The following is an 11,048-nucleotide window of genomic DNA, read 5'->3' as shown; positions in this document are numbered from 1 at the left end:
TCCCGGCCGGCCTTTGATGGGATGCCCCAGGGCTGCCTTGTGGTAAGAATTGCACGAGAAAATCAGTACATGACAAAAAAACAGGCTTTCACCAGTTGGTTTTTCGGCATCATGAGCTTAAAGTTGCTGTGTAGAGTTGTCGAAATTCAAGGTACCAAGGGGACCGGCTAGACCGTGTTGTAATCTTGAATAGCGATTATACTGGCGGTTCTTGATATCTCAAGCTGTGCTCATTCTGAACGGAAGAACTTTCAAAAGAAGGTGACTCTCAACATGAGAACTACAAAATGAATTACTCAGCATTAAGGCTTTCTAATCATGTCAGAAATGTAGGAACACACACGGCGATAAAGCAACCGATATTTCCACAAAATTATCACTTCTGATTAGCTAGCACTAAACAGCTCTGTGACGTTATCATCAAATAACGTCCCAGAGCAGGTTTTTATAACATTAAGCTTTACACTGTCTATCGTCAATCTCCAGGCGTGATACTATTCACTTTTACAAGCCATTTTACCTATCTGAACCTACGCTCCTAGCGAGACCTTTTCTCGCTGCTAGGAACGTTTAGCGCGCCTAAACACCAGCGCCTTCCCCGCCTTCCGTGGGGCCAGAATCACTACGCTAATCCGTAAATCGGGCGTTGGCCTAGCGGCGCCCGCCGGCCGGCCGACGCCGCCGCACCGCGGCGGCGGCGGCGGCTGAGCGCTGCCATTGGCTGCCGTCCGCAGGCCCCGCCCACCGCCGCCGTCGGCCGCCGCCCGGCAGCGCGGCGCTCACAGCGCTGAGACGCGGGGCGGGAGCGGGACGCCGGCGGGATGTTCGACAACGGAGGTGCGCTGCAGTCTATCGAGGCCATGTGCAAGGACATGGATAGTGGAGGTGAGAGCGCGGCGCCCGCTGGCAGGATGGGAGGTCGTGTTAGCGCTTGTCGGAATTTCCACCAATAGGATGTCTGGCGAGTATCGAGGTTCGCTGCGTTGTCGAAATGCAGTGAGTTCTGCCCCGAAACAGCCCTGAACTGAGCTTGTCGTGCCTATCCCCTTCGGTGCACTTCTTTGTGTCAGGTGTGTCTGTACAGCTGGCGGACTCGGTGGCGTCTTTGGCCGGCACTGACCCCTCACTGTTTCTAAGATGGCTATTTGTCTGTGTTTATGCCTGGCAGATTCCAGCAGGTCCTTCTTTTCAGACAGCTTCTTTTGAAAATGTCAAGGTCATCCGCAAGGGCAATTGAATTGGCATGATTTTAAATGTGATAGAAAAAACAAACAGTTTTTTCTGTTTTCACGACGTGGGTTGATGGTCCTATCTTTTGTTTTGTGCGTTCAGGCTGGCTTAGGTCGCGTGTCGCATATCCGTCTGTCCCGTGTCCGTACCCGTGCCCGTGTCCGTACCCGTGCCCGTGTCCGTACCCGTGTCCGTGTCTGTGCCCGTGCCCGTGTTGTCCGTGCCCGTGCCTGTGTCCGTGACGGTGCTCGCGTCCGTGGCTGCGCCCGTTGTGTCCGTGTGGGCGCCTGTGTCTGGCCCCGGCGAGCCCGTCCCTGACAGCGGACTCGGCCGGCAGTGGAGCTGGACTCGCCGCGGCCGCCGTCGCCGCCGCCCGGCTCGCCGTCGGCGGCCGACGCGGCCGAGCTGAGTCGACGCGTCTCGGCCGACGACTCGGGCAGCCAGAGCGACTCAGGCGGCAGCGCAGCCGGCGGCAGCCCGGCGCCGCGCCGGCCGGCCCGCACCGTGTTCTCGGCCGGCCAGATGGCCTCCCTGGAGCGCGAGTACGCCGCCAACCGCTACCTGAGCACGCCACAGCGCCGCCAGCTGAGCCAGCGCCTCCAGCTGGCCGAGGCCACCGTCAAGGTCTGGTTCCAGAACCGGCGCATGAAGGAGAAGCGCCAGCAGAGCGAGAGCCAGATGCACTACCTGAGCCAGGTCATGCAGTCGTACATGTACCAGCTGCAGTGCGTCGGCGTGGTGCCGCCGCCGCCGCCGCCGCCGCCGCCGCCACCGCCGCCGAGTCACCCGCTACCGCCGCTACAGCTGCCACTGACGCCGCCGGCTGCGCCTGTGACGTCACCAGCTGTGCCTGTGACGTCACCGGCTGTGCCAGTGACGTCACCGGTGGACCTGTGCCGGCCGCGAGTCCGATCACACCACCACCTCTTCAGGCCATACGCTCTATGAGCGTGCAGGTCATGTTCGGTACCGCGCGTTTGTGTTTTGTGTGATCGCCACCGCCCGTGAAATGTTGCCATCGTAGCTGCTTCGTGCCTCCAGAGATCTGCGAGGACGCGGCGCGAGATGAACCGGGATGTACAGCAGGTCCAGGTTTCCAGCCGTTAGTACGTCTGCGTAAATTAACCAAGCAGTAAAAGCGCCGCCTGTGAGCGCCGTCTGGTTAGACGATGACTCACCGGTATTCCTTGAGACGCTTTACGACCCGCTGACGATGCTCGTCGTTCTCCGAACGCCTCGGCTGTGTCGCAGCGAGCCGTCCTGGCTGAGGCTCGCGTGGTAGGAGAACGGCACGAGTGCAGACGACGCACGCTGCAGGTGCAGTGCTGCCGCGTAGCCCGTGCTCCTCCTGTCGGTACGCATATGCTGGGTGGGCTCACTGTTCTCATCGGTAGTAGGCATGGTGGCACAGCCCCACCCCCCCCCCCCCCATAGGTATGGTTGGTGAGGTTCCAGCACTATATTTGCGTTGCCGCTCTGTGGTTGATATTTACGCTTCACTTCATGAACCCCGTTTGTGTATTCCCGCGTTGTTTTGTGAGTAGTGCACCACAGTAGCGCTGGAGATGTTCTGTTATTGGTGTCAATACATTTATTCTTGTACCCAGACAGCGCACTGTGTTTTTGCCCGGAGAGGACCGAGTGGGGTTGATTCAGGTCAACGGCAGCAGGTAGAGGCCCCGCGCCCTCCGCCGAGGCCTTGTCGCCATCCAGGCCTGCCCTCCCCTGTCACATCGGGGAGCGGTGACCCGAGGTCAACTCGGCCCTGCACCGAGCTCGTCACACCCCTCAGCCAGCGACGCCGACGAGCCAGGGGCCCGGGCCCCTGTCCGGGACGGCGTCGGGCCCCTGATCCGGAGCGTCGCCAGCTCTGCTGAAAAGCCGCTCGGCGCCGTCGGTACCTGGGGCTGGCCGTGCGGCGCACGAAGGGACTAAAGGTGGACACAAGGGGGAATACAGGGGGGGGGGGGGGGGGGGGGGTGCACGGAAGCTCAGGGGTCATACAGAGCGACTCAAAGACCCCCAGGGCTACACGGAGGGGCTCATGGGGACACACGGAGGTATAGTAGGTCACACAGGGTACAAGGGGTGTCAGGCGGGGGTAGAAGGGGCTACACGGTGGGACTCATGGGGGACACATGGAGATACAGGGTGTCACACGGGAGCACAAGGGGTCCCACGGAGCGACTCACAGGGGACACACAGGGGTACAGTGGGCCACACGGGGGTACAGGGGGTCACACGGAGGGACTCACGGGGGACACACGGAGGGACTCACGCGGGACACACGGGGGTACAGGGGGGCATACAGGGGTACATGGGGTCACACGGAGGGGTGCATGGGTATCACATGGGGTGCAGGGGGTCACACGGAGGGACTCACGGGGGCACACAGAGGTACAGTAGTTCGCACGGCGGTACAAGCGGTCACAAGGAGGGACTCACGGCGGACACACGGGGGTACAAGAAGACTCACGGGGGCAGGGTACAGTAGGTCACACGGGGGTACAGGGGGTTACACGGAGGGATTCACGGGGACACACAGAAGTACAGCAGGTCACACGGGGGTATAGGCGGTCGCACGGAATGACTCACGGAGGACACACGGAGGTACAGTAGGTCACACGGGGGGGGATGGGGGGGATGGGGGGGGGGCGGGGGTCCGAGCGTCACCAGTGCGGCAGCTCAGTGCGGACCGGCCCCAGCTGAGGCCACGATCGCCAGGCGTCGGTGGCGTGTGCCCGGCTGGGTAAGACCGGCTCCGGACTGCTATGTCGCTGCCTGTCCGGTGTTCGGACCGTCTGGTGTCCGGACCGGACGTCAAAACGAATGTTGATGCTAGCTCAAAGTGAAAGGAGCCAAACAAGCGTTTGCTGAGGAAAAAACACTGTAGTACGCATTCTGGGTCGTTTGGGGAATGATGTGTTCCGTTTAGTCGTCTCGCGCGTGCTCTTCCATACCCACAGGTGTAGGCTTTAAGGTATTCACAGCAAACTGCGCGTTGTGTGAAGCCTGCGCACATATAGCTGCATCCGCGTTGTGAGCACTCTTTGATTAGCTCCTGATCCTCTCGTCGGTTCGTGCGACTTCTCGGCAAGCAAGCAATGAAAAAATTAGCGAGTTGCAATAAAAAGCATGGCGTAATCAATCGCGAGGTAAGGAAAGAAGTCACGGCTTAGCCAGCCAGCCAGCCGAGCCCCAGTAGGGGTCAGCCAAGTAGCCGAGCTTCAACAGCGGCCAGCCAACTAGCCGAGTCCCAGTAGCAACCAGCCAACCGAGCCCCAGCAACGTTCAGACAGCCAGCCGAGCTCCAGCAGTGGCCAGCCAACTGAGCTTCAACAGCAGCCAGACAGCCAGCCGAACTCAAGCGGCGCCAGTTAACTGAGCCCAGCAGCGTCCAGACAGCCAGACGAGCTCCAGCAGCGTCCAGACAGCCAACCGAGCTCCAGCAGCGGCCAGCCAGCCGAACGGCGCGCCAGGCGCGGACAGCTCGGGCCCGGCGCGCGGCGCGGCGGCCGCTACGCCATAAATACCGCCGGCCGGCCGGCCGTTACCGCTGCGGCCACCATTCAGATGATGCGCCGATGTGGGCGTCGTTACAGCGCGCCGCGGCCACACAAAGCGCGCCGCGCCGTCTTTGTCGCCGCGCCGTGTGCGCCACCGCGGCGGCGGCGCCCGCGGCGCAGGTGCGGCCAACATGGCGGCCGGTGGAGGCGGCGATCGGCGCTGCACCTGAGCAGCGACTGCGGACGGGGGGGGGGGGGGGGGGCGGTCTGCTGCGGCATGTCACCGGCAGCCGCTGACAGTAGCTGAACACTGAAGCATCGGAGGGGAGAGGAAACAAAAGTGCTACCCACCGACCATGTGAACGTCGACAGAACGTGCTGGCATACCAGTGCCAGGTATGCTAACCGTCGGCAGTGATCAGGCCTTAGCACACTGATAAGTATATCCTCGTTGTAAAAGCCCGGGCCAATGAGGCCGAATGAGAACCTACGCTAGACGCAATCGCTTTGAATCCGGTAGGTTTATTTGCGACCCAATAAGAGCTTTTAATTGGGCGAGCGTGGCACTAATTGAAAGAAAGGCCAGGTTAGATCGGATAAAAATCCGGGAGGCTGCCGGTGTAATTCGTGTCCGACATTTTTATTCCAGACCAATGAAGGACGGGCCCGCGGGCAGTCCAATCTCGGCTGTTGGATTTCATTGCCTATCGCACAGAAGCAGTGGGAACGGTACACTAGATTAATCCAAGCGAGAAGGTGAGGTTTTGAGGTCTCTTTCGAGATATTTTACAACAGTTACGAATTCAAGGTCGCGCAGGCTGAATAACACAGAAAGTGTGCATGCATTGACGAACACACGTTTCGTTATCAACAAATTTGGTAAATATTAATGAGGCGCGAAGACAAGTTCGTCTATCAGACCTCAATAATTTGGATTAAATTGGGGGTCCCTTTCTTAGAAATTTGGCATGGTTTTCTCAGACTCTGTAACTGATCCTAATGCAAAAATGTTTTGAGATCAGAATCTTCCGATGGGTAGATATTTGCCGGAACTCTGACTCTGCCACTGTGAGGAGGACATCCGCTTCACAGATAATTCTGAATAATTTCTTTTAAGCATAAGTAGCACCGAATGATTCGTGTGAGCCGGAGCCTGAGCGAGTCCCAGTAGAACTGTGAAAAACTTGACTGAACGGCCGGCCCGTCCCGATCGTCACGCGTTCTTCAACCTACCGACACCTCTTTCATCCTGTTTCCAGAAATACAAGCGGTTTGCTTTGAATGTTATGCTGCTTAGAATTTGCAAGCATTTGCCCACAAGCTGCTCGAACAGGTGTATCGAACTTGAATGTGCATTGTAGTAAGACTGAAATATTTATTTCGCTATTCGACTGGCGTGGGAAAGGTCAATTCATTGACCCCATTGACCTGCGAAAAAGTTGAAGAACACGAATCGGAGCCGGCTTCAGGCCCTGACAGCCCGAAGTGGCAGCCACACGAGGGCAATCAGCGCAGACGGAGGAGAGAGCGACCAATCGTATCGGCTAAGTGTGGCTTGATGAATGCATCAGGTGCAGCCCGCCCACGCGCAGACCGCGCATTCGCCCGTGTACGCGCATTTTCAAGGATTGGGGCCAGGTATGGGCAACTAAAGGATTTCAAGGATATGGGCCACTAAGGCAGGCACAGACATGAAATATTCTACACGGTGCAGGCGAAGGTACCGTCAACAAATGGCGACTTGACTTCAACACTGCGGGAGCATTCGAATTGGAGGCGCCCAATGGTAATCGGAAACAGACAGACATACTTCGGCAGTCCGCAGTACGACCCACTCGTTTGGAACGGTCAATTTCTTAACACTTTAGTCCTTGCTACCACGAGATCAAGATCAGATTTGCCATTAGGACAATAGCTTATTTTACGTTTACATCGGATGGTGTTGTCTCATGAATCGTAACTAGAATTACAGTAATAACAACATATACTAAGTATGGCTCAAGCACACAAGATGTGTTTTCAATGTCTGTGGACATGGTCGGGATATAAGGTTTATCGGCGGAGCTTTTCAAGCAAGGAATCTCAACAGCTTCGTTTTTCGACGGCCGCTTCAGTCTAGTTAGGTCACCTCAGTAGTTCACGGCGCGCGTAAATATTCAGAGAGGCAAACAACGCACCGAGTATCTCCTGCAAAGCCTGATTTCAACATTTTGGTTCGTACTTTTCACCCTATGTCCCAACAAGCTTGACGAAAGGCAGTCAATGTACTCTTAAAATGATGAAGCTAACTCATCATATTCACGAACCGATCTATCGAACCACGTGACCGGACTGCCTGACTGAACTCCGCTAGGGACGTTTGAATGCGACATATTTACAGATTCCACACTTGCACTTGTCATCTAACCCTTGATACCCAGTCACTTAACAAAGTGAAAATCGATTATTGTCATTCCGCCTTTTCATGGTGGATGAATAGCGCGGCGGCTGACATATTGTTACATTCAAATGGCGGATATACTTCCTAGAGGCGTCCAGCCGCCGTCACCCCGCGAAAAGCCCGGCAATTTTCCGGGTGGTCAGGACGGTCACTTACCGGAATTCTGCACGTGCCACGACCCCCTGCCGGCGCAGATCAAAGCGCCGCCCTCCATCAGTGGCGTTCGCCCTCGGCTATTAATGCGCCGACGATCGTCTGTCCACTGCCATCCCTTATGACAATGACAAATTTCCGCGCCAGTCTTTGTGTTTTATGGAACGCCGGCATTCTGACTTTGCCGGGCGCCGGCCATTAGCCCGCCTAATTGATTAGCGCCCAGCTTCAAAGGTGCCGCCGCCACCGCCAGGCCGACGATGTTGGTTTACTCAGCACGACTTGATTGGTGGCTGTTTGTGCTCCGGCTCCAGGCTTCGCGCAGCGCTGTGTTGTTCCGGTGCGAATGGCTGATTGAGCCGCAATGGCCGCCGGAACCAACGCCGTGGGGGCGCTACGGTCGCCCCCATTGCGCCGGTATCGCGGCATCGTTAAAGCCCGGGAATGCAGGCGAGGCTCGCTTGACGTCGGCGGGGGTGCTCGCGCCTGACCGAACAAAGCCGGGCCGAGGATGGGAGCCCGTCGCCATCAGTTCGCACCCGTGGTGGCTCATCCCACTCATTGCGGAGGTGATAATGAATGGTTGGAACATAATGGCGTCAAAAGATTTGCAACGCTAGCTAGGGTACAGTGCAAAAGAATTACGAAACTCGAAGAAATTTCGCCCGACCAATTCATTTCAAAGAGTCATTGGTGGCTCCATGACGAAGAGGTAACATCAATTTCCCAGCAAAAGGTGATTGTGCTGAGGATGAGGGCATTTCAGGTGCACCATTGTCACAAAAAATGCCGCGCGTGATGAAAATTATCAACGCCAGTGCATGTGGGGGGGGGGGGGGGGGGGGGAGGTGGCTGGATGCTCTCTTCTACTGGTGTTGTCGACCTTACTTAGCTTATGCCTACACACTTGTGTACTTGGCTGTTTTAAAAAAAATTGCCCGAATGAAACGCACATGCCCAGACATTCTTTTCCGGGCACACTGCATCACGAAGCTATTGCTAAGAGATGCTAATTGCTAAGATGCATTGGGATATCTTTGCGTATACATCCTTAGTCAGCGGCTCACTCGTGATGCGAGGATATCTGACCATGGTCCTGCGATCTACGCGCCTTCCAGATAAGCATCTAAATGTGACATCAGTTGCTTCAGTTAGTTCGCTTTACCTGGAGTTTTTGGCCTAAGCCTCTGGCCCAGTGCAAAATTACATTTACCGTTGTGTGATGTAGCCTAGCCTGCATGTGCAAAATGTTAATAATCTTATCCCCATTGACAGCCAACAGTAAAAAAGGCTTTTTGTATAACAAGGATATGTCTAGATTGGTATTTACAGCACATATAGGCTATATCCCGAGAAAAAAAACACGGAACAGCGGTTAATATTCACAAGTTAATGTTACAAACTGGCTTGTAAACTCAGCCACATCGGTAGTTACGTACCAGAGCATTTTTAATCCCAAAAGCGGAGATATCTATGGGCATGCCAGCGCTGTATGTCATGCAGATAAAAAAACTTCATTGAGGCCTAGAGAAGTAGTATAAGGAGGAATGTGCCATCTACCCGGTTTGTGTGCCGCCTATGTGGCACAGCACACGGATGGGGCTGTGAGCAGGCGCAAGCTCGACCCCATCGTTTATCATGGGGCTCAGACCATGGCTCACTGCATATTTTTCTTGCATTAATAAGTTCATCTTGTAGGTCATAAGAAATGTTAAGATCATAATGCAATTCTTGACACGTTTCTTATTAAGCAACGTGTGGTCGTGTGGTCGTTCTTGACAACGTATCAAGCAATGCATTTTAAAGTTAAGTTTGTTTCGTTGATCCTGTTTAGGATATTTCTTTTTCTTTGCTTCTTAAGACATCTATGAGTATATTTCATTAGGGCTTACGTCCGTATTAAGGTTTTCACTGTGCTAGTAAGTGTTTAATTTAAGTAGGTTTCTGAGTTACAGGTGCAGCAAGCGGTGAGATAGAATCAAACGATTTTTTACCAACCCAACGCTAACAGCCTTCAGAAGGGCATGCGTTGGACAACAGGAACCTCACTTTGCCGCTGTATAGTTAGGCTGAATTATTTCTTCTCATCGTGGGATGTAATGAGGCAGTACCATGGCGAAAGTTCTCTGCCACCACATACAAGTACACGCCATTTTTACATTATGAGTGTGCTTGCAGCTTCGGTAAAGGCCATCGCATAACCTTAAATGTGATGTCTCACAGCCTCACCGAGGATAGCTGCGCCAAGGGTATCTAAAGTCGTTTAAGCCCTACACTAGATTCTTGCTGAAAGCCAAAATACTTTTACTCCTACGTAAGAGTCTTACTTTATTGTCAGATAGGCGTTTGTATTGAAACGTTCCTGCTAGATAATTGTCATCTTTTTCTCGCAAGTGCGGAGCCACATGGACCAACACCTCACCAGATTACTCTGGGGCCATGCGGAAAGACATACAAAGCTCCCCAGATTTGTTCCATTTTCTCCCAGCATTGATGCATATTTTCCTCTGGTGCTTCGAAGCTTCAGCGATCCACACACCCAAACACAGCGCACAGGAGGTGGCGAATCGCTTTGAAGCCCAGGCGCTGGTAAACAAGATCATTCCGCGTCATATGCCTGTCGAGTGAAGTCTTCATTTCTGAAGCACGGCGACCATTTTGCGACCATTTTGCCGTCTTCCCGTGAAAGAAATCCCGAAAGAATCCGGAAGGAATCCGCACCGCCGACATTTGTCACAACAGCCATCCCTTTTTAATGAAAATATGCGCACGCGACGCCTGCGGCGGGGCAGTGCGCCCCAGCCGCCCGTCTGTGGGCCCTGTGCGGCGCGGGCGGTCGGCCGGCAGGGCCGCGGGCGGGCGGCCGCCACCGCACGCCGAGCCGCCAGACGGCTCCATTAGAGGCGGCCGGCCAGCGACGGCCTGTTTTCGGCGCGGTCCAGACGGGGGACGGACGCGTGACCGTTGCCCGGTCGCGCCGCGCCTCGGGTGGTAGGCGGCGGCCAATTGCGGCCGGTGATCCATCATCTGCCACCGCAGCCGGATGATGTCTTTGTCGCAGCTCGGACGGGCCGCGGCGGCCGTGGGTGGTCAATGGGCGGCCTCCTCGAGCGCCTCAGTGCGCCGGACCCGCCTCATCATGGGACAATTTCGGCCGGGATTGTGGGCGGCTAGCGGTGGGCGCGAGAGCGCGCGACCCGCCGCTATCGGCGCTGGCCGCCGCGTCATTTATTATTGGTGGTCGGGCCGGGCCGGGCCGGCCGCGTGTGGCTAATGGAGTTGAAAGCCGCAAGCACCGCCCCCGCTGATCGCGCTGCGACCACACGGCGCGCAGGCCCGACCGGCCCTGCAGGTCCGGCCAGTTCTGGAGGCCCGACAGGCTCCGGAGGCCCGGCCAGCTAAGGAGGCCCGACCAGCTCCTGAGGTTCGACCGGCCCTGGAGGCCCGACCGGCTCTGGGGGCTCGGCGGCTCTGGAGGCCCGACCGGCTCCGGAGGCCCGACCGGCTCCGGAGGCCCGACCGGCTCTGGGGGCTCGGCGGCTCTGGAGGCCCGACCGGCCGGCGGGAGTCGCTCGGCGACTGACATGACCTCCCGGCTGCTATGGTGAGCTGAGCAAACGCAGCCCTGCTGTGATGGCTCTGTTAAGTTTATGGCTGCGGTTGGATCCGGTAAAGCGGTATGCCCTGTTAGACTCGTCCGCTAATTGAGCATTCATTCA

General features: G+C 56.3%; 1 protein-coding gene across 1 annotated transcript; it reads left to right on the top strand.

Annotated features, from left to right (window-relative positions):
• Nucleotides 1-1,712: 1,712 nt before the first annotated feature.
• LOC119101594 (homeobox protein Hox-A4) lies at nucleotides 1,713-2,838 on the top strand. The gene has a single exon (XM_037224944.1). It carries the CDS (start codon nucleotides 1,753-1,755, stop codon nucleotides 2,176-2,178), a length of 426 nt encoding a protein of 141 aa, XP_037080839.1. The 5' UTR covers nucleotides 1,713-1,752; the 3' UTR covers nucleotides 2,179-2,838.
• The last annotated feature ends 8,210 nt before the right edge of the window (nucleotides 2,839-11,048 follow it).

The sequence above is a fragment of the Pollicipes pollicipes genome, unplaced genomic scaffold (genome assembly GCF_011947565.3).
Source record: "Pollicipes pollicipes isolate AB1234 unplaced genomic scaffold, Ppol_2.1 Scaffold_4881;HRSCAF=5763_pilon_pilon_pilon, whole genome shotgun sequence".
NCBI classification, from domain to species: Eukaryota; Metazoa; Arthropoda; class Thecostraca; order Pollicipedomorpha; family Pollicipedidae; genus Pollicipes; species Pollicipes pollicipes.
The sequence above is the reverse complement of the archived record's forward strand: the minus strand, read 5'-3'. Positions and strand labels throughout refer to the sequence as shown.

Bases quoted from the DNA above. Each gene is read 5' to 3' on its own strand.
- LOC119101594 (XM_037224944.1), top strand. From the start codon at position 1,753: ATGGCCTCCCTGGAGCGCGAGTACGCCGCCAACCGCTACCTGAGCACG.